Source organism: Colobus angolensis, unplaced genomic scaffold (assembly GCF_000951035.1).
Source record: "Colobus angolensis palliatus isolate OR3802 unplaced genomic scaffold, Cang.pa_1.0 Scaffold454, whole genome shotgun sequence".
Classification (NCBI taxonomy): Eukaryota; Metazoa; Chordata; class Mammalia; order Primates; family Cercopithecidae; genus Colobus; species Colobus angolensis.
Window position 1 is genome coordinate 1,371,250 of NW_012117977.1, and position 23,894 is coordinate 1,395,143.

At 40.5% G+C, this 23,894-nt stretch overlaps 2 protein-coding genes across 5 annotated transcripts in view; one reads left to right on the plus strand and one right to left on the minus strand.

The window, feature by feature from the left end:
* TMEM255A (transmembrane protein 255A) overlaps positions 1 to 13,585 on the plus strand; it is a 53,026-nt gene extending 39,441 nt beyond the window's left edge. For all 3 annotated transcript variants that reach the window (XM_011958000.1, XM_011958001.1, XM_011958002.1), the window contains 2 exons: positions 3,802 to 3,945; positions 11,203 to 13,585. In XM_011958000.1, coding sequence (XP_011813390.1) covers positions 3,802 to 3,945; positions 11,203 to 11,361 — 303 coding nt within the window. In that variant the 3' untranslated portion in view covers positions 11,362 to 13,585. The remainder of the gene's footprint in view (positions 1 to 3,801; positions 3,946 to 11,202) is intronic.
* Positions 13,586 to 13,836: 251 nt separating this feature from the next.
* On the minus strand, positions 13,837 to 21,484 carry ZBTB33 (zinc finger and BTB domain containing 33). 2 transcript variants are annotated; one of them, XM_011958004.1, is made up of 3 exons: positions 21,254 to 21,476; positions 19,446 to 19,547; positions 13,837 to 18,811 (listed from the first exon to the last, which is right to left on the minus strand). In XM_011958004.1, exon 3 carries the CDS (start codon positions 18,807 to 18,809, stop codon positions 16,788 to 16,790), a length of 2,022 nt encoding a protein of 673 aa, XP_011813394.1. In that variant the 5' UTR covers positions 18,810 to 18,811; positions 19,446 to 19,547; positions 21,254 to 21,476; the 3' UTR covers positions 13,837 to 16,787. The 2 variants fall into 2 exon arrangements, with proteins under 2 accessions (XP_011813394.1, XP_011813393.1); XM_011958003.1 differs by lacking the exon at positions 19,446 to 19,547 and having other exon boundaries at positions 21,254 to 21,484.
* Positions 21,485 to 23,894: the final 2,410 nt, after the last annotated feature.

Sequence of the window (23,894 nt, forward strand, 5' to 3'; positions counted from 1 at the left end):
CTCAGGGCCCTGGGTGCAGACAGGGCTCCCCATGGAGCAGCTGTAAGGGCTGGGGGCCTCAGTCTTGGGCCCCACACTGAGCTTCAGAGCTGGGCACCCCCAGCATCCCACACCCTCCACTCCCCTGCTGTAGCTGGGACCTGGCCACCCACCAAGAATCCTGCCCATTTTTAAATGTTTTGTTGTTGTTGAGTTGAAAGAGTTCTTCATAAATAGTGGATACTAGACCATTATCAAATATGTGATTTGCAAGTATTTTCTCCCATTCTGTGAGTTGTCTTTTCACTTTCTTGATAATGGCCTTTGATGCACAAAAGTTCTTAATTTTGATGAAGTGTCATTTATCTACATTTTATTTTGTTGCTTGTGCTTTTAGTGTTATATCTAAGAATCTATTGCCAAGCCCAAGGTCATGATTTCTACATTTTTGTCTAAGAATTTTATAGTTTTAGCTGTTACATTTAGGGCTTTGACACATTTTGATTTAACTTTTATATCTAGTATAAGGTAGGGGTCCAATTTCATTCTTTTTCATGTGGATATCCAGTTTTCCCAGCACATCTGTTGAAGAGACTGCTCTTTCCCTACTTTATGGTCCTAGCAACCTTGTCAAAAATCAATTAACTGCAGATATATAGATTTCTTTCTGCATTCTTAATTTCACTGTTATCTTTGATCTCCTGGGAAAAAATGGGTTTGCTGATGGTCTGTCCTGATAGGGGCAATAATGGCCCCTAACCCTCTACAAAGTGCTTTTGCACAATTAATCTTCACTATTACTACCTCATGAGGTAGGTCTCTGTTTAACAGGTGAAGAAACAGGCCAAGAGGGGTCAAGTGACTTGCCCAGAGCCGAGTAGCAGAACTGGGACTGGAGCCCAGATTTGTCAAATGCCAGAGACTTTGCTCTTTCTATTCCATCCCAGCTGCCCCTGACTAACATTTGGATAGCCCTTTCTGGTTCTATGAGTGTTTTAACAGATATTATCTCCTTTGTTTAGTTGATTTAATTTAAAAATTAAAAGCAAGTTGTTTTCACCTGTTGGGAGCTTCTTTCACAGTACGGAAGGAGAGCAAGAGAAGTACTGAGCATTATCAAATGTAAATCCTGGGAACTCTATCAAGGACCAGGGCAGAAAAATGAAAGCAGAGATCCGGGGAGAGGATCTTTGATTCAAGAGATTAGAGAACACCAGTGGGGGCATAGATAAGGATACCAAGGAGGAATCATTGCCTAGATCACTCTATTAAAATAAGACCATGGTGTAAAAAGTTCAGGAACATCATTCAGGTGAGCCTAAGTACAATCCTTGGCCTACATCCAAGTGTGGTTGGTGACTTGTGATGTGCCTCTCCCTGAGTAGAGTCCCCCGGGTCTGCAGGGAGGCTCAGGGGTGCTGGCTAATGAAAGCCATTTCCAGAGAGTGAGGACAGGAGCCGAGGGCTGTGAGCTGGCAGCCTTCAATGGAATCAGCTAGGAACCACCATTTCCAAAGCTGTGGGATCATGAAAGGAACCCTGACAAGAGGTGCTTGGTGAAAAATATCTCAAATAAATGTTTGAAGAAGAGTCTGTTGACCAAAGATATGAGGATTTGTGACAAATTTTTAAAAGGTGAATATATCTTTCCATTTTCTCCTAATTGGTATCGTTGGTTTAGAGTAAACTGGAGAGGGAAAAAAAGTAGCATTCTTTCCAAAGTCCACAATCATTGTCTCAGAATAGACTCAGTTCTGTCCAGGCAAGATTGCTTTCACCATTTCCTGTGCTACCTAGTAACCTTTTGTGTTACTGGAGCTCAGAATGCTACTGATCAATAATGGTGGGGGCGGGAGGGTTGTCTCACAATGTAAGTCCAAGAATTCTAACAGAAATACACATACACACACACATACACACACACACACAAATGCACACTCCTATATGTGCACACAAATAGAAACAGGGCCCACATTTATTGTAAAATCAGATTTATTGATTTAAAATATAACCAGACCACTATTTTGGGCCATCTCTTTTGCCCCATCCCTGACCAAGTTTTCACTCCATTCCCCTCCCTCTTCTTCCTTCTCTTGTTGGCTTGTCCATTTTCTCTATATCCTCTACCCCTGACTCTCTTCTCTTCAGAGACTTTCCTATACCCATTTAATCTTACTCTCATGTTTCTTCCGTGTTGCCTTCTCTATAATAGTCAACTTCCTTTCAAATATTGTCTAGACCCTTGGCCTTGCTGAACACACAAAAACTTTTATATAGTTTACATTGCATGATTGTTTCTCCACAGTTAGGCTTAATTTATTTAGATAGAAGAGCTGGTTTCATTTTGCAAGAGCTGGAGGGTGTGTTTTTAATTGACAGAATGCCAAGGGAACATGATTTCTGGTACTTCCCGAGGGATAGAATTCCTTTTCAGAATTCTGGTAGAGAGGTAAGGGCATTTCTGAGTGCTCGCCTCTGTAAAGCAAGCCAGCCCTTGGAATGGTCAAGATCTCAGCCCTCTCCCACACATTAAAGAGGCTAACAAACATTTATCTGGCTGTCTGTGAGCTGCATTATAATGACTGAGGTTTGTAGCTCTTCAAACCTCCTAGAGATGTAAACAGTAACCCACTCCAAGGAAGAGAGCAACAGAACTGTGTTGAAACTTGCTGGAAGGGAGTTTCCCCCTGCCAACACCCTAACATGGTTGCCTTTGTGACTGCCAAAGCCTGCCTACACATTTTCATCACTTGAGAGGAAGCTTCTGCTTCTCTGTTAATGTGCTGTAGATATGTTCCAGAAGGAAGACACACTGATTTTTCAGACATCTGTCAATTATACACATGAATGGAGGAGGTATCAATGACATGGAAGATGGAAAAAACATTTACCCCACACCTTGACCCATGTGGCACAAAGCACAGTCCTACTTGGGAACTAATGAGTAGTGGTAACTTCCTTTAGCAGTGCTTTGGCTCTGATGAGAACAGGGCCTCCATTCTGGACAAGATTATTTTTAACCCGTGAAGGGCTACACACACCACCATGTTGTGAAAAGGATATAAAATTATGTCTGCATCGTTTTATTTGCCAAAAAAAAAAGGGATCAATATATTCTTCTTGGTCTTTCATGGCTTCTGTGCACTGCTAGAATTTTGCCTCTACTCTACAGGGCTGATGAGAAATGAATACCCTTCATGTCTTCAGGAGAGCCCCTTAGCAAAGTTGGGATCTCTAAGAATCCTTACAACTTTTACAAACTCTTTGTGATTGAACGCACTCTGTCACAGCAAGAACACTAGCTCATTCAGCCTTGTCTATTTGATGCTTTGCATTTTGAGTCTTATTTTTTTCTTTTTAATTCTTGTTTTTTAAAATCACACAAATAACTTCAACTTTTCTATAGGTTTAAATGTTTCAAGTTAAAAAGTTTGGGGAAAATGACACAATACAAATTAGTTGTAAACACTTTGACATATATAGTAGAAAGTTAAGAATCCCTATATACCTCCTAATTCTACTACCCTCCCCAGAGATAAATCACAGTTAACAGTTTGCTATGCATCTTTCCAGGTTAATTTCTTTGCATTTACAAACATACATACATGTATAATTTTGGGGGTCTTTTTTAAAACATAAATTGAAATCATGCTATATTAATATAACATAATGGCTTTTAAACCATAAAAATATGTCCTGGACAATTTTCTCTAAATAGGTCCACATCATTGTTTATCAATAGCTGCATAGTATTCCAAGTTTATTTAACCATTCTCCTAGTGATGACTGTTTATGTTGTTTCTAATTTGTGTTTTTCTACAGAACCCAACTCTCCCAGCACTGAACTGCTCTGTTGAAAATACCCATCCAACAGTTTCTTACTATGCTCATCCCCAAGTGACATCCTACAATACCTACTACCATAGCCCTCCTCACCTGCCACCATATTCTGCTTATGACTTTCAGGTATGTTTGGGGAGAAAAAGAACTCTCTATTACCCTTGCTCTCACTCATGCTCTCTTGTTCTCTCCCTAAATTCAATTACAGAACCTTTCCATTGTCTGCATATGTATGAGGTAGCCATGCATCTCCCTAATGGCCAGAAGCCTGTGGATGCTAGCTTAAGGACTATGTAGGCAGGCAATGATGGCAGAGATGGGCGGGTGGAAACTGCCCAAGAGAAGAAACAGAGAGATGGAATAAAAAGGGAGAGAGGGAGGTAGGATCAAGGTATCCCAAACTGCCTTGAACAACACCAAGAAGAAGATAAGCTAGTTGGGAAATGGCAGCTCATTAGTACACTACCATGGACTCCTGTGCAACAGTGGCTTTTTCCATTCGTCTGATATGGGGAGAGGCCTAATCCTGCTACTTAATATAAGGGCATTCTGAGCCACACAAGGGTTTGAATCAAACCTGTAATGAGGAAGAAGTCCCACTCTTTTTCTCCAGGCTTCCTAACTAGGACTACACAGAGCAATACACAGAGTATTTTTATAACACCCCTCCCCTTTTGCCCTGTTATCATGTAGGTCAGAAACAGTGTTACCAAATTTGCACTTTCCCCTTTTCCTTTTGAACTGTGACTACTAGTTGAAAAACAGAACCAAAAAAGGCACTTAGTTAAAAGGAATTCATTGTATGCAGAACACTGAACTAGACACTTTGGGCAAACAAGTGAAATGGTCCTTTAGGTATGTATAATGATTATAAACCCTTGACCACAGAAGAGCAAGGTTACACTAAAATCTAGTTAATTCAAACTTTAGTGACCAAAGGAAATACCTTTTAAGGAAGGGAAACTCATAATAAATTTGCTTCTATTGATCAAGAGACCATGAATGTTCCATGGGGACATAAAATTATGACTATCTGGGGGTACTTCCAATTAACCAGCCAGTCTGGCAATACTAAGACGTTGGGCAACCTAATTGCAACTTCAGTTTGGCAAAATAATTGAAACTTAAAAATCTGATTAAGTTGAATAAAGTGTCGTTGTGTTTGGTTTAGATACCGTTCAGAGAGGTCTGTGGTTCTATAATGCAATAATAATACATATAGTGTGAACATGCACTTGTTCACTTGTATAAAATATAGTGCTAGTTCAAAAAGGTATCCATTCACCCATTTATGCCAGAGGTTGCAGATTTTTTTGTGTGATAAATCAGACTTCGGTGATGACCTTGAGCAGGAGGATATAAATAACTCCCACAAGCTTAGTGTTCCAGTAATGGGACACTAGCCATAAATGGGTTAAAGCTTAGAAAATAAAATGATAAAATTCGTTCTAAAGCCTACTGTGTACACAGGTAGACAACCCAGGTAACTTGTTACCCAAATTGGTGGTATAGATTGGAAAACAAAAGTATGTTCAAGAAGGGAATAATTTCAATAGTGACTGAGGCAACAAGGAATTCTTCAAAAGAATGCAGGGATGTTGAAGCTGAAACAAGGAGGGTCATCATTCTCTTGGGGTCCCTATAATAAAAAGTCATCCTGAAATAGAGGAGCCACACATGGGTCTAGCCCAAGAGGCCTCCTCTACTTTTATTTCAAAGTAAATTACATTGATTTCAGGAATTTGCACTTTATAATGAACCCTTTACATAGGGACAATAATACATCTGGTGATGGTTACCACAAATTATAAGATAGGAAACCTCTCTTTTGGGTGTGGAGCCATCATTCCTCATTCAAATCCTACCCCAGAAATGAAAGCAAGATTGAGAATGCCAACAGTGACTTGGATTGTTGGTTTCAGTTCAATGAATGTTTACTCTGTGTTCCATGTGCCACACATTGAGCCAGGAGCTGTGGAAATAGAAATTAAATGAGACAGCCCCTGCATTAGTCTAGGGACTTGGGGGTGGAGGGTCAGGGGACAGCAGTGGGGACAAAAAGTAAAGAAAACATTACCCAGAATGCTATGGAAACCGTATACCTAACCCAAAGAAGGGATCCAGATTTAGCCAGTTAGTCCAAACCTAGTAGCAGGGACTTCAGGGATTGTAGAAGCCGCTCCATTTTTTTTTTTTTTTTTTTTTTTTTGAGACAGAGTGTTGCCCCTGTCGCCCAGGCTGGAGTGCAATGGCACAATCTCGGCTCACTGCAGCCTCCACCTCCTGGGGTCAAGCAATTCTCCTGCCTCAGCCTCCCGAGTAGCTGGGATTACAGGTGTGCACCACCACGCCCGGCTATTTCTTTTTTTTTTTTTTTGTACCTTTTGTAGAAACGGGGTTTCACCATGTTGGTCAAGCTGGTCTCGAACTCCTGACCTCGTGATTCACCCACTTTGGCCTCCCAAAGTGCTGGGATTACAGGCATGAGCCACCACGCCTGGCCCACCCTTACTTTTTAATAACAGCTACTATTCACTGAGTACTTACTATGTACTAAGCATTGTGCTAAGTGCTTTACCTATATCATCATTCAGTCATTTACCTCTTTGAGAGAAGTACTCTTGTAATTACCATTTTTAAGATAAGATGACTGAATCATGGAGAGATTAAGTGACTTCACCAAAGTCACAGAGGTGGTAAGTGAAAGAGCAAGGATTTATATCTAGGACTATCTGATTCCAGAGATTGGGTTGGGGGATTTTTGAAGTTGTGAATCTAATTGGAGCACAGATCTTTTCCCCAGTTAATTTTGGGATATTTATACTTTCTACTGGTTTAAATCGTGAGCTTCCTACTCATGGTCCTCAGAAAGGGTCTCTTTACTCTTTTTTATTAAATTATTAAATTGATCCCCACTGAAAAAGAATTCCCTTCCTTCATGCATTCCTCAGGGGGAATTCAGGGGCTGCTTGGACACTTTTTATATGTCTCCCACTTCTTTCCCAAGGCTCAGGATGTCTTTAGTATTTCCTGTTTGAAGACCTTATAATTGTATAGCCTAGGTCTTGAGAGGGTAAGATTTTAAGTGATTTCTCTCTAGAATTTAAATGGTTTCATTTTAGTATTTTAGTTTAGCTTTATTTTGCTCACCAAGTTTCATTCCCTTATAGTTTCATAGGCAAAAATACCATTCTTTACATAAGAAAGTCAGTCAGGTGCGGTGGCTCACGCCTGTAATCCCAGCATTCTGGGAGGCCAAGGCGGGCAGATCACCTGAGGTCAGGAGTTTGAGATCAGCCTGACCGACATAGAGAAACCCCATCTCTACTAAAAATACAAAATTAGACAGGCATGGTGGCCCATGCCTGTAATCACAGCTACTCAAGAGGCTGAGGCAGGAGAATCACTTGAACCCAGTAGGTGGAGGTTGCGGTGAGCCGAGATCACGCCACTGCACTCCAGCCTGGGCAACAAGACAGAAACTCCGTCTCAAAAAAAAAAAAAAAAAAAAAAAGTCAAGAGGCCAAGAAACATCTGCTTATATTCCAAGATAAATAAAAAGCAGTCAGCAAATGCACTCCAGATCTGACAATAAAACCACCTGAAGCATAGACCCACCCCCAAAAGGCCAGAGCTCCCTCATGTACTTCTGATTGTAAAATGACCTAAGTTACAGCCAGAAAATGGACCTTTCTAGACTTTCTTCTGAACAACTTCCCATTTTGGTTATTTCCAAGTAGGACTATTTCTGTGTCTTTGGGTTTGGTGATTTCAACTTCCTTTTGACCCTGAGGCTAATAGAAGGATGAGGAAAAAAAGACTTATAATGTTTTGTTTTAACCCCTCAAAGTCATACCCTTATTGGGTAGCTGTCCAGTGAGGCAGCTTGGGAAACACTTCTTGTGGTCAGACATGAGCAAGGATTTGGGTCTGATCAGCTGGACCTGAGGAAGTTTTGAGTGCTGAGCTTAGAGAAACTGGATTCTTTCAAGCACTGGGCTCCAGGGTGTCCTTGATTCTCAGGAACTCCCCATACTCCAAAGCAGGAAGGATATAAGCTGAGACTATCTTTGCCTCCTTGCTCATCTACCAACACTCATTTCTCTTGTCCTTTGCACTATTTCCCCACCACCCCTTCAGCTTTAGCCAAGTAGTCCAAAATCTGTAGGGTACAAAGCATCAGTTTTTACTTCTGCTGGGAAATTAAACCCAGCTATTTATAAACCCCTCAAGGTTCCCAGCAATATTTCCCAGTCTGGCATACTGGGCCAGTACCCCTACTTTACTCTAACCATGGAATGGTCCCTTTCCCATCCATTTGGTGACCTGCCAAGTTTAAGCTTAAAACAAAAGTCTCAACCTATGCAATTCAAAGGTGCCTCTGTTTTTCTTTATTAAATCATGAGGGTACACTAGGTTTCACCCTAGCCACTAAAAGTTACTCATTATAAATTGGGCCCATTTAATAAAAGGATTGCTTTGATCCTAGGAGGGTACAGTTTATGGCACAGGTTGCTGAGAGCCTTGGAAAGCTGTTGTTGCTATCACTCAACTTCTTCTTCCCCCCACCACCCGCCCTACGCCCCGCTGTCAAGTCTTTCCTTTCTTCCCTTCCTTTCCCTTGTTCCTGACTCACCCCTTTCTAAAAAATCTTTCTTTTATCCACTGTTCTCTCCATCTGCCCAGGCTTTGCTTCCAGGGGCAGAACAGAGAGGGAATGCACAGTACCAACAGATGCTGGATTTTACCCTTGGGATACAGTGTCTTTAGTAATTATCACCAGCCAGTTCCCGGGCCCTTTGTGAAGTCACTGTCCCACAAGGTTCCTGAAGAGAGAAGCATGCCCTGATGGAAATGCACATTGATCTTGAAGAGTGTGGGTCAGCCATCAGGCAGGCAGGAGGCAGGCTAAGGTGGAAGAGGAAAGCCGTCTGTGTCCCTCAAAGGGTGGTGCTCCTCTTTGAGCACCATCCCATCAGCCTGTTGGCCACCCCAGCCTCTAAGAAGCAGCTCAGAAAGCTGGAGCTGACTAGGCCCAGCAGTAGGCTGTTTAGATGCTCTTTATGCTTGGTGGTACATAAGGATTCAAAGCTCTGTTCTCCTGAGCTGTCCACAGCATTATTAAAGTCACACTCTCAGGCAGGAACCAGAATACACCAGGCCAACTCCCCAGCTGCGACAAAGCCAAATCTTTCCCAAGGTGCCTGCCTGTTGCTAGGAAACTATGCAGTGGTACTGTGGGCCTTTTCCCCCACTAAACCCCAAGGGTGTGTGGACTGCAGCCAGTTAGCTCTCTAGCTCTGCCAGGAACCCTTCAATTTTATCCTTGACTCCCAGCATCCTCAAAGGGAAGTGAGAATCATGCCCCCCTCCCCCCCATACTTCTCAAACACAAAACTGAGAAGTGAAAACCCAAGGGCCGTTGTACCACCCCCTTTTATTATCAAAGTGTACAACTGCCACCCACAGCAGCTGCTGCCCATAGAAGCCTTGTAATGCCTCTCAGGACAGAACTGCCTTTAGCTTCACTTCAGGAAACTTGCCTCTCCCTTCTGTGGCTGGGAACACCTAAAACTGGCCTGCTGCCTCTCATGTCATCTCTGTAGTGGGATTGAGAGAGGCAGTGAGTGCCACATGCACAGGCACAGAGATTCTTTGCCCTGGTGGGTTTTTGGTTCCCTCTCTGGTCAAGAAGAGAGAGTTCTTAGTTGAGGAAAGCAATAGAACAGGAGGGAGGGAGAGGAGGAGGAAGGGAGAGTTTGAAGGGTACAAGATGGAAAATCAGGAAATCACTATACTGATGTTTTAACAAAGGGTGTCTTCTTGGAGGGAGGAGAAAAAATGAGTTTTTAGGAAGGAATCTAGATTGTCTTGAGTCCACTGCCTCGGGTCGTTTTGCCTTTAAGGGCTCTCCAGGTTCTATGACCCTGCCATTTCTTCACTCAGAGTGAAATAATGCATGGGATTTGGGAGGCAGGGGATGATGGCAGCTATCATCTCTTCTCAGTCTTAACATTATGTGGTAAGGAAAATATTTCTGTGTCTCAAGCAAGGCTTAGAAATCTGGACATAAGTTTGTTTATTTATTTATTGTTTTCGAGACGGAGTCTCACTGTGTCGCCCAAACTGGAGTGCAGTGGCATGATCTCGGCTCACCGGAACCTCTGCCTCCCAGGTTCAAGCGACTCTCGTGCCTCAGCCTCCTGAGTAGCCGGGATTGCAGGCACCCACCACCACACCCAGCTAATTTTTGTATTTTTAGTAGAGATGGGGTTTTGCCATGTTGGCCAGGTTGGTCTCGAACTCCTGACCTCAGGTGATCCACCCACCTTGGCCTCCCAAAGTGCTGGGATTACAGGCCTGAGCCACCACGCCCAGCCTAGGTTTTATTTTTTAAAAGCATGCCAAGTTCATCTACTATGCTCCTGAAATTGTATTCACTCATTCAAGATTTATTGAGCACCTGTTACATGGCAAGTACTGTTCTGAGCTCTGGAGGACAGCAACAAACACAACAGGCCAACTCTCCTTCAGCAGGGAACTCACTAGGGTCAAGGATATACATAGGCCAGGGAGAGAAAGGGGAAAATGACTCTTGCTAATTCACTGCATATTTTAAAAACTTCATTTCCATTCCTTTCCCAAAGACTAACAACCTTTCCCAAAGTAAGACAACACAAAGTAAAACTGAATACTCAGTGTCTCTGCAACCTGACACACTGGTCCTCATTCTCACCTCCATGCCTTTGTTACTCTTTGCTCTCCAGCCTACTGTGCACTTGGGGATGAGAGGGCAGCAGTTAAGGTGGAGTAGAAAATGTTGGACTTGGAGTCAGAAGACTCCAGATCCAAACAAGCTATTTAACCTCTCTGACCTTAGTTTCCTGTCTATGAGAGGGGCTCCTGACTACTGTACTACCTCTCTAGGTGATATACTCTTTTAGCAAAGACTTTCCCAGGGATCAATGGCTTAACCTCATTAAATGTTCTCAAGGTCAAAAATTACCTTTTTGAAGACTAGTTGGGATGTTGTTGCCATAGCTTAAGGGAAAGGTATTGGAGGCTTGAGTTATAAATGTAGAAAAGGTAGTGATGAATTCAAGAGACAACACAGAAGTAGAAGCAACAGGATTTGGTGATTGATTGGATGTGGACTGTAAGGGGTTGCAGAGGAGGATTCCATGATATTTCTGCAGGTGGCTGTAGCCTGAGTGACTAAGAGAACCACCTGTTTCATGCTCATTAACTCTGTGAGGTTTAGGAGCTTTCTGTTCTTCCAAATAGAAAAAAAGGCTTTGGCCCATATTCATTTTTAAATAGTAATGACTGTTCAGGGAATTGCAAACTCACTGCCTAAACTAACGTTTTCTTTTTATCACACAGCATTCCAGTGTCTTTCCATCCTCCCCTCCCTCTGGACTTTCTGATGAGCCCCAGTCTGCCTCTCCCTCACCCAGCTACATGTGGTCCTCAAGTGCACCGCCCCGTTACTCTCCACCCTACTATCCACCTTTTGAAAAGCCACCACCTTACAGTCCCTAAAGAGGAATGCCTGCTGGCTATTGAGATTATTGTGGCTTTTGTATTTCTGCTTCAGTGGAAATGTGTAAGGTACAAAATTTAAAGTGTGACTTTTATGCATAAAGTTTTACAATGGCCTGCCAGGCTAGGGAAAGATAGGGATGAAGCTTATTCATTATTAGTGCAGAGCAGGGGTGGCTAGGCTGAACCCAGCACAGAAGAAGGGCAGCTCACACTCTCTAAGCAAGGCTGGGGAGCCAGCCCAGCAAGAAGCTTGTCGTGTTTGGACCTGCATTACCCTATGCTCCACCTCTGTATTCAGCAGAAGTGTGGTTGCCATCTGTTTCAGTTTATGTAAAGAAGTGTTGTCCTCAGGCCCTTGGCAGATTGCCACCCCAGCACCTAGGTTGAAGCACCCGGCTTATAGGTCCTATCTTTCCCTACCACTAAAGTCAGTCCCTAAGGACAATTTCCCAGCTGATGGGGCTACACAGTAGTTCCAATACAGAGAGTTCTGGCTAAGATTTTGTTTGCTTGTGTCTGGATGTTGAAAAAGGCTGCCCATCTCTCTTACTCCTTTCTTCTCTGTATTGTAAAAATGGCTGTTGTGATCACTCAGCTCAGCTTTTGTTATCGGTACCTCCTAAAGGGAAAAGTGCAATATTCTTGCATCTTGAGTAGTGGGGAACAGGATGTATTGTTCCGGAAACACTGAAATACACAGCAACATGTGAGATGCTTTAAGTAGATCACTTAGGAGACAGTGGTTCTACTACATGTTGCATTATTACAAAATACATTTGCTACAGGAGATATAAATCTTATGGCTGTAATTAAGAGTTTAAAAATGTTATAAATTAGGTTCTTGGGTCGTGATATGAATTGTTACTAATCTTTGTGACTATTTAATCTTCAAATATTGTGCTTAACCCCAGCAATCCGCACGTATCCTGCACCCCACCCCAAAAGACTCATCTGTATTTTAATACCACTGGTCTTACTGGTCCTTTTTTCTGTTGAGACCAGTCATGACAGCATTCAAGATTATGAAAGTGTTACAATGCCGCTTCAAGTCTGCAAAACCTCAAACATAGCCAACTTGACAAATACTTAAGTGTTATGGTAGATTTAAAATCCATCTGGCACACCGTGGTAGGTTATTTGTACAGTTCTTTTAATTACACATAGCTTTAAACCATCAACCTGATGAGTTTAAAACACTTTTGCACCCATGCCTTCACTTCAGAATGAACACCTTCATTGTGATCTTATGTTAACCTGAGAATTGATTTAAAGGAAGATTGATAATCCTAAACTTTATAACGTAAAAAATACAGGGGCTACAGGAGGGTACCTAATTAGACAGTTCTCCAAACACAGAACACACACTAGAAAAATTTCCGGCCAATTTTGCTACCTCCCAACTTAATGGATTAGAGGTAGCAGACAAATGCTGGTGCTCCCATCTTCCTCGTAGACACCCAGCCATCAAGAATCAAGGCACAGGAAGTGCACTCTCTCATTATTAACAGTAAATGTTTGCAAGATATCCAGTTTAACTTTCAGCATCATGAATGTTATCTTATCCAGATTTTGAATCTGAAAAACTATAATCCTTTTGTGTTATACAAAATTACTATGATTTTTTACAGTTCTGAGCATATTAAAATTCTACTGGATTTCAAAGAGACTAATACCCAATTGACTTACTAAACAAATATCAACTTGTAATACTCAATGAATTTTTTTGCCATTTACACTTGACCATTTGCTTTAGTGAATGTCTATATTTAATTTTTTAAAGGCACCATTACACAGTATATCCTACATTTATCACATTTCTTAAAGTGTTAAGATTCTATGGCTCATTTCTATGTATTTTTCTTACTTTACAAAATAACCTGAAACAGTATAGATTTTGTAACACTTAATTTGAGCAGCTTTTATTACATTGAATTATATAAAGTGCATGTTACCTTAGAAAAATTAATATTTGCTGCTTTACTCTTTTGCAAAACATTTGCTGTAATGAAGGGATTTGTATTTCCAATATGTATCTTGACGGCATTTTGTAATATTTACTGCTTTATTCCTAATTCTGCTTTAAAGTATTGAACTGGGCATGAAACATTAAAATATTAATCCAGAACCTGTATAAACTGGATGTTGCTTAAAATCTGTATCACTGCCATGTTGAAAACTCAGACTGCTTTTGTGATGTTTCAGATGAATAAAACTATCCTCCTTATCCACTTGTGTCAAGGTAGCTATAAAAGTACAGCAAATGCTCTAAAGCAACTGACAGCAGCTGACTCACTTTTGACTATTAGGGTTCAAGATAAAAGGGGACATGATTAACCAACATATAAAACCTAATGGGAAATTCTGCCATGCTGTCATCAGAAATACAGCTCCAGTCTCCTGCTACAAAAACTGAAAAATATAAAAACCCATATAATTTCTGAAAGACAATCTTGTAAAACACGCACTCAAACATCAGAATTAAATCATTTTATTTTTGCCACAAGAAGCTCTAAGAACTAATATCAGGCCATGGTTAATGAAAAGTAGAACTTAAAGTCATGACAGGGAAGATTGTACAAGTGTGAACATTACAGTACTGGGAGGAATGAACAAGGTTTCATATGGTTGACCAGCCAGAAAGCCAGTGCTGTTAAGTTAGCATTTAATTCTTTAGAATATGCATGCCTTGACAATACAAAATACCTTGATCAATGTTTACCATTTTTTATCTTTTTGGTACAATGGGGGAAAATGTGGCATTATTTCTTCATAGTGGTTGTGTGTGGGGGATCATTACCACCAAAATCATAATAATCATTTAAAGTATATTTTAAAGTTAGTCTTGCAAGATTGTTATGGCATTTTAAAATTTCTGTAGTTTAAGCATTTTCATTTTGTCATATCTCTTAACAAATTACTATTTCAAGTAGTTCCTATCCAGAATATTTACAGGTAATTTAGCATCGGAGCAAATCTGAAGCTAACTTCAAAGACAAAAAGGAAGTTCAAGAGCCAGAGAGCTAAGTATAAGATAGAAAAACCACATGGTAACTTTAAACAGCATCTTGTTACAGATTTCCAATCCAATAAATACCAGGAATGAAGGACTTTTGCCCCAAAGAAGTATTTCACATGAACTGCGAACTTTGGATATGGAAACTTACAGAAAAACTGAAGACCCTGAGACACATGCAAGTAAGAGTCTTCTGGCAAAAATACAATTTAGTTTTCCAGTTTCTCTCCTCCCAAAAAACTCCAGAAGATACCTTTAGTAGGCACAGAGTTTAAATGTCATATTCAGAATTTACAGAGCACAGCAGCAGCAAATAATTACATCCCTATTATTCAGAATGGATAGTTTTCCATTATAGAATTAGTTCCTGGTTTGTCATAATAGGCTTGTAGAAACTGCCAAGTTTTATTATGACAAACTAATTGACCTAGCAGTTGAGTCTGAAAGATCTGGAAGCTCTGCCGGCATCCGTATCATTCACATTGGTAGAAGTAATTATGTCTAACTGGTGAAATAGCATTAATGAAACTCAAACAAATTTTCACTGAGAACATTTCAGAGTGCACACTATAGTCAAAGAGTGATGTTATCAATATCTACACAAAAAAGAAACAGATATGGTGATTCCAGAGATCACAGAGTCTTAAGTTATAAGGTAATTTCAAATTTCCCAGGGGTTAGTTTACAAATGGTTTGAAGGTCTAGACTTACAGAACAGAAAACAGATAAATGCACATCACTCTACCCCTTGGCAAGCAAAGGATTTTTTTTCTTGTATTATTGCATGTACTGATGCCTGATACCCTCAGCTACCAACTTAAGAAACACTGAAACCACTACCTTCAAATCCAGCTTACCGTCAGAAGAACGATGTATACATGAGAAATTATGATTAAAGCTTTAAGTTCAAAGTCAAGAAATAGACTATTTTTTAAAATACATGGTAAGGAGAAAGAAAATATCTACGTTGGACTAAGAAATACTTAAGCAAGGTTACAAATGACTAATAACTATGCACAACAATCTTTACCAGTATCAATTTTTTCCTTTGCAAAAAAACAAAAATCATTTACAGACGTTCAACAATTCTGTTATAAATGCTAGGCTATATGTTATGTTCCAACCTGCTTCCTTTTAGTACTAGCACATTTTAGTACTAGCACTTCAGTAAGTGTTAACTTTATTTTCTAAGTGTTTAAATATGTGTCATTTTAAAAAGAAGAAAAGTGGCATTTATTGTTGTCAAGAAAAATGGGAACTGACAAGCCTATATAACATTCCTTATGTAGTTTCTGATTGCTATAATATTGCAGCAATTTGCAGATGGAATAAAACTTATTTTAGAAGGGGTAAAAACCTAACAAATCTTGCTGAAAGGAAAATACTAGATCACTGATTCAACTATTTCAAATAAAGACTTCCTATTGGAGATTCTACATAATATGAACATTTAAAAATATATGCCAGTAGCCTCCCACCCAAAATATGTAAAGTCTTACCCATGGAATCTATCATTTACAAGGATTTATACATAAAGATTCATTTGGTGGCTTTCAGATTCAAAATTTGAAAATTTTCATGGGAATATTTTTAACCATAAGAAGCAAAAAGGAAATCTTCATTCCATTCTCTACAATGTGGTAGCCAGAGAATTAAAAATACATGCAACAGAACTTTTCATCTCCTCCTATCCGCCATTACAGAGATTTTTTTCATTAGTTTTTTGCTCCCAGAGACCACATTGCAAAGGTATAAAGTGGTCTAGCCACCAAAGTCTTTTACAGACTATGGCAATGAAAGCAAGGATTAATTCTGATTAGCTAAATCTAATTTGTTCTTCAGATGAGAGACTTGTCTGCATGGCTATTTTCAGGGAGAGAGGGTAGCAGGAGGTTGCTGTCCGCTTGGACTAGCAGATTACACAACCCAAGCAGAGACTTATTCTGACATTTTCCAGAACAACTCTAAAACTTATTTACTCTTTATGCCATATACAAAACACACATTTATTGTCTCAATGTTAAGAAAATTGAGAATTCAGCAGTAAAGTGCTAACATGGAAGGGGAAAGTTGTAAGATGTACTAGGGTATGCTAATAACTCCAGTTATTTTCAAAGAACATTCAGACTGCTTCAAATTCTATTCAGAAAACTATCTCTCCAAGCTTTTAATTTTTGCCTTTTAAATGAGCTGAAAACTAACTATATAAACAGATACTTGGGGAGGGGGTCTCACCTCTAGTCAAAACTTTCAGAAAAATTTGCTTCTAAAAATTATCAACAAAAATCCCACTACACTTCTTTCAGATAATGTGGCAGATCAAATTAACTTATTTGCACCTTATTTTACAGATCTTCTGAAACCCCTGCCCCATCATCCAAAACACAACTTTCTAGTATTTCAAAGGAGTTTAGTAAGATTCTGGTATTATAAATTCAAACTCAGTACTGCCATCTGTTACATTTTGTTTAAAAATTGAATCATTTTCCTGCTGAATAAAAATATCTTCCCAGGTCATTGGCTTGTTCTGAGTAGATGTAGTGGTCCCTACTGGAGGTTCTTTTCCAGTGTCAACCTTATACCCAATACCATCATCCTTCATTGCAGGCATAGTGCTTGATCTATCGGAAAGATATGCATATTGTCTAATTTGTAAAGACCTGCATGGATGTAAACGATAAAGCTTTGAGTCCCCAGAAGGATCTTGACTATGAACTGACTTTATATGTGAAGACATAAACTGATAGTTGATGAAAGATTTGCCACAGGCCAAACACTGATACCTTCGCTCCCCTGTGTGATGAATTTCATGCTTCGTGCGATATTCTGCAAGAGGAAATACCTTCTCACAGTAACGGCACGGATACTTCTTCTCCCAAGAATGAATGTTAAAATGTCTCCGCAAGCTTGTCAGACAGACATATGACCTTTTGCATACAATACAAATATAATAGACCCTTCCATCTACTATTAACTCATAGTGATCATCATGTTTTACTTTCATACGTTTGTTTGCCATCTCGCTGCCAGACGTTTTTGGTATTTCATTCTCAAGTCTGGCCTCCCCTTCATCAGGGTCATCTTTGACAGGGATCACTATATCATAAGTATCTTCACCGATATTTGCATAAACCTTGCAACCAGTCGATAGGCCTTCAATTTCAGTAGCTGTATCTAAAGTAATGATCTTCTGACCCTCCATTAGATGTTTTGATCCTAAGCCTGGATCATTGGTATTTCTAGTAATTATATCTGAAATTTTTAAGGAATTGGAAAGTGGTTCTTGAAGAAGTGTAGGAATCTGCATCTTCTGTATTAATGATCCATCAAAACTGGTATTTTGGGAGGTATCAGCCTGTGGGACCAAAGATGTATTACTGACGGCCGAGTCAGGACTGGAGCTAATAGTGTCATCATCATCATCTATAATTTCCTCCTCCTCCTCTTCATTGGCCTTGTTTCCTGTTAAAATAGCACTGTTTGGTGTCTGCTGATTCTGCACAAGTAAATTGATTGAAGAGGGTATATGATTTGGAAGTGAAGAACTGACATTTGGTGGTGTAGAAAGTGGTGTCTGATTTAACAAAATAATATTAGGAGTCAGATGTGTTGGAGCTGAAGATACCAACAATTTTTCACTTCCTTGTGTTTGGCTCAGAGTTGCCTGATTCACAGGAGTAGGAAGTTTCTGAGTAGGTGTGATATTTGTTAAAGGGGGAGAATTATTGCTAGCACTAGGTGCAACATCTGAAATAGCAACAGGGCCTGGGTTAGATTGGACCTGTGCCACTGTGTTATTACTTGGCAAAGTCTCCTTTGTGGGCAGAATCTCGGAGCAAAAAATGACATCATCATCATCATCATCATCAGAATCGGTAACAATGATCTTTTTCATTTCATAATCTTCGGCAGATAATGAAAAAGACTCTGTTATAATAGGCATTATAGTAGCCCCGTTATCTTGGGCTTCATCTTTTGATTTCTGTATTACAAGGTTCTTGTCACCAGAATCAGGAGGTAAAGGTTCAGTATTACCATCCTGAGCTGTACCTGAGATGCTTTTAACCTGTGACAATGGGACACCAAGCTCTGCTATAAATTTCACTCCTAATAACTGCCCTGATTTAATTAACTCATCAAGCAAATCTGATCTAACACGAACAATTTTAGAACTATAGATATAATTGAGAATTTCTGCAAAGATCTCTGCTCTTATAAAGCTCAGTTCAACAACTTGCCCAGCAACAGAGAAGAGCTGATGGAAGTAGGTACTAGAAGCTGAAAGAATATTCTTGTGGGCCCGGAATTTTCGGTCTTCCACAATAACGGTAACATCACAGAAGAGTCCATGGCCACGTTGCTCATTCAAGGAGTTCAGCAGACTGCCAGAGTACTGAATGTCTGTAGCAGAAATCAGTTTTCTACTCTCCATGCCTTTAAGAGAAAGAGAGGAGGGGATGGGAAAGGATTAGAGAGAAAAAACAAAAGTACTTATTATTTAGAATTTAAGCTGCAGCATCATTAGTTTATTCAAGTTTTAACCAAAGTTTGGCATAATTTTTTGGCTTTTACAGAAATTGTTCATACAGGTTGGCTTTTGGAACAAGTGTCAAATCTCATGGCTTGTTCCTAAGTTGAGCAAGTTTTACACTGTTACAGAGATTTGAACAGTAATCTCCATAGTCACCTTCTTTTGAATATTAGATACATGCATCTCCACTAAGTGATTTCTAAAGATTAGAATTAATTTTCTTAGTCCCAATTTTGGGTTTTCTCTCCAAGAGGAGGTAAGAGTTGATTTTTAACCGTCAAAATTAAGGAAAATCATCATGAACACACAGAAGTTATTTCTCTGTAAATGATTTAAATGTCAGAAAAGCTCAGTGCGTACAATACTGTGTCTGAAATTCATACTCTTAACTAATCTTTAAGAATATATGCAAATCTACACCCTGGAGCCAATGACATTTATAAACACTGACAATTATTACCTCCCAACGTCCCATTATTTTTCCGTTATTTAAATTGGGGTGCCTCATCTTGATAAACTATTAAACATCTTTCTTACCCTTTCCTCTTTCTTCATCCCCTTGTCCCTTCCCCTCATCTCTCCATCTTTACAATTTCCAGAGGTGGAATGTTAAACAGTGCCAAGTGAAGTCAACAGACACTATCATGAAAAAATATGACAAAGGAAAAGGAAAGTTTACCATTTCTAAATGCCCACTTCCAAGAAAACACGAAACATTTCACTTTTGTTGGTAAAGAATTATGTGCATTCGTATGAGAACTTTTTCACACCAAATGAGTTAGTGAAAATGAAAACATTAACTTATTGGAATAGATTACGCTAGAAAAAGGGGATGATGTCAGAATGCATTGTTGTGTAGCACTAGCAAAACATCATTTTTTGCACTTTGCAGAAGATATTTCCGGTAACAAAGAGGCCAGAGTTTTAAAAAACCCATATATTAAATATACATATAATATCCATACATATGATTATATATGGATATATTTTAATACATGGATATTATATATTAACAATTAGTTGACAAGTAATTTTAGTGAAGAAATATTTTTATTACTATTCTCTCCCTTTGAAGTTACCAAAAAGGTACAGATGTCACAATGCTTAAGTTACATACACGTGGAGGGCAATTCTGTCTCAAATACCTTCTAAATTTTTCAAAATGATACCTTAAGAACAAACAGCAGGCAAAAATCAAAGATTTTTAAAACAAAAATCAAAGATTTAAAACATTATTAGAAGGTGTTGCATGTTAACAGTACCAAGGAATTCCAGGTTACCATAAAGGTATTCATCATCAGAAAGGGTGACCTTTGGACAGTTTGCCAAAAACCAGGGCTTCCGAAATACGGGCATTTCGACAGAAGTCGATTTTAAGTGGAAAGACAGGTTTTCTGAAAATGGCACGCAATTTTTGTCAGTTGCACACGGGTTCTTCCAATATGGGAATGCGTCAAATGTACGTGTCCAGGTGACGCTGGAACTCGGTTTCGTTTCGTTTCTGTGTCCCCCTCCTCCCCGTCAGGGTGGGCCCAGGGACAGCACAAGTCGGTCTGAACCCACCCCGAAGATCTGCTATTCGACTGTGGAAAAGCCATTCCACCTCACTGTGAAACCCTTGACCGAGGGCCGGTTTGGAGGAGCTGGTGACGGTGAAAAAGAGATAAAAGCCATCCGCGAGGGAGTGAAACAAACCGACACGCGGCTCCCTGCGGCAGCTGAACCTCATCCCCCTTCCTCCACCTCCCTCTTCCCCATATAGACCCTGCCAGCTGCAACCGAGGTTTTTAACCCCAATTCACGTGCAAAGCAAGCTTCTTGCAAATACAGATGGAGGTATAAACAGCAGAGTGAAGGCGGGAGGAATATGGGGTACCAGGGAAAGTAGAAGGTGGCGAAAGGCAGGGTGGGGTGTTGGGGGCGGATGAAGCGAAGCAGGCGGCATTGTTGTGCCCCGGGAAGGGGACGGCAGGGGAGGATGGGCCCGGCAGAAAAGCTCTAAATCAAAGTAGGGGCTGGGGGAGTAAAAGAGGCACAAAAAAGCAGGGAGAGGGGCGAGGGAAAAGCCAAGTGGGTCTCTGTGATGGGCTCCCCACGCCCCGGGGCCTACCCAGGGCACCGGCAGCCCCTCGGCCCCTAACGGCGAAGGGGACCGCGCCGCGGCCCTCGCGGCTCGTCCCCTCCTTCACTCCCCGGCCCACACAAAGAAAGAGCCGGAGGAGCGGAGCCTCCGACTCTGCCGCTTCCTGGTTCAAGTGAGGCGAATGCAAACGCAGGCGCGGCCCAGGGACGGAGAAGGCAAGCGCGCTCCTTCGCCCCCTCCCGGATTGGGGCCGGGTCCTCACCTGCTTCGCGGCGCCGCCGCTTCTCCACCTCGGGACGCGCGGAAGGCTGGGAGTCCCCCAACAAGAAGAAGTCGCACTCCCCGGCGATTCTGCCCCTTCTTTAAACGTCGCTCCAGTCTGGGTCGACGTCGACGCGGCCGCCGCCTCCTGCCGCCAACGCTGCTACAGCTGCCCCACGCCGCCGACAGAGGGCACAGCGCGGGGGCGAAGCGCTCAAGTCAAAGGCGCCCTCCTCTTCCGAGCGCAGGCCGGGGTGGTCCGGAAGGGCCCGAGCTTGAGGCGGCTCCACCTCGGCGCCGTGCTCTGCCTTCGGCTCTTTCCGCAAGGGGGCGGAGGAAGACTGGGAAGCGCTTGTGTGTTCGGCTCTTTCCGGAGGGCGAAAGGGTGGGAAAAAAGGAAAGGGAAAGATCGGTAAGGCAGTCGCAAGCAATTGGATGGAAGGGACGCGAGTCGTTTTCATCGAAATTCAATGTGAACTTCCAGGGCCTACAAACTTTTAGAGACTATACAGGTTTCATTTCTTTTGCAAGTTTGAATCTGCTCTATTAGACTGTTTGCTAGATGATAAACCATCTTGAAATATAATCAGAATACATACAACCAAATATGAATTAAGAACTTCTTATGGTAATTCAAGTTCTGGGATAACAAGACAGCAACTACATTACAGTAACTACTTTTAAGAAAGAAATTTAGTGTTTGGACAACTGTCTTCTTAATTGAATACTAAATGATGCAGTACTATGTTAATTCCCTCATTTCAACTAGCATTTACTAACCCCTTGCTTGATCGGTAGCAAAAACCCTATGTTAGGCTCTCGGGAATACAAAAATGAATAACCCAAAGGTCTCTACCTCTTTAGGGAGCTCAGTAGGTAGGTACACAAACATGGACAAAAATATTTGTACAAGGTGTAGAAGCAGAGAAGAGAATAGCAAATCGAGTGCTGTCATTTGACCTGTATCTTGAAAGATTAATAATATTAACACTTGCATTTTTAATTTTTTATTATTACTATTTTAATTTTTTATTATATTTCCATAGCATTTCATCTTCAGAGGGTTTTAGTGTCTGACACATAGTAAGTGTTCAGTGATTAATGACTGAAAAAATACATTGTGAGTTACATAATTTTTTTAAATCCTCTGCTAATACCCTTCCAACTGAGTACCATAATGAATGAAACAACAGGATGGGTGTTTGGAGAGCAAAATATTTCCCTTTTGGGCTGGTTATTGATCATATATTCAACCAAGGAACCAAATAGTAACTTTTTTCTGCCATAATTAAGGCCATTCACTACCTTCCTTATGTTTTTAAAAAGATATTTATAGGATAATACTGCATTCATTTCCAAAAATCTTACATTTGTATCTATTAATACCTTGCAGTGGAATTCCTGTGCTTCTTTCCTAAAAAAAATCTTGCTGACAATGTCCATCAGGATATTAGACTGAAAACAGATCTAACTATATCTAATTTTCTCTGACAGGAAATCAGACATGGATGTCATCATCTACCCATCCCTAATCTATTCTTCATCCTCCTCAATAAAGTAAAGCCACATGGTATAATAAAACATCAAAGTGGCATAATATAGCTGTATTTCACATGGAAATATGCAATTTCTTAAGCTCTTCTCCAAGATTTTGTATTATGGGAAAGCAAACTATGTGGGAATTATTGCATTATTGATTTTTGATTAGGACTTAACATTATGAAAGTTTCATTGTTTACTATAAAGATATTTCATGGCAAATAGAAGTATGCTGTTGTAAAATAAACTAAGGCAGATTAGTATTTTTCCTGGCAACTGAGTACTTAATAACCATTTTTCTGAGTTATCCTCCCCAAAACTTAGTAGTAAAAAAAAAAAAAAAAAAAAAATCTTAGTAATTAGAACCAGGTATTTCTTGAAAGTTTAGGATCTATTTATCTTTCAGGGGCTTAATTGATGAAAACTAAAATAAGACGTATCTTTGAAATATAGATTACAGTGGCAATAGATGCCACTCTAGATGTCATGTTTGTTGGTCACCTGTTAGTAAATTGGAAGGCACAATACAATTTATTTTGCACCAGCATTTACATCACTGAGGCTGGCAACAGAATTACCTTGCCTTTGTCACTTTCCTGAAAGTGTTTTAAAAGTTTGGAAGACCAACTGACATATGATGAAACCTGTTCATTCAAAGCACAGCAAACCTTCTCTTCCCTTCTTGCTGTGTCTCTCACCCCCTAACCAAGCTAAAACTAAACAAGTTTGAAAGCTACCTATAATGAAAGGGAATCCAATGGTCAGGAAAGGAATTTTATTTGTAGGAAAGCAGAACAGACCAAGAAGCCTGAGTGGCCTTAATGATCATCTTTGGGACAGGATCACCGGAAAGTTTAATTAATTTTCCGTTTCTCAACTAGTTATTTTACTTTTCCTTTTTTTTTTTTTTTTTTTTGAGACGGAGTCTGGCTCTGTTGCCCAGGCTGGAGTGCAGTGGCCAGATCTCAGCTCACTGCAACCTCCACCTCCCAGGCTCGAGTGATTCTTCTGCCTCAGCCTCCCAAGTAGCTGGGACTACAGGCGCCCGCCACCTCGCCTGGCTAGTTTTTTGTATTTTTTAGTAGAGACGGGGTTTCACCGTG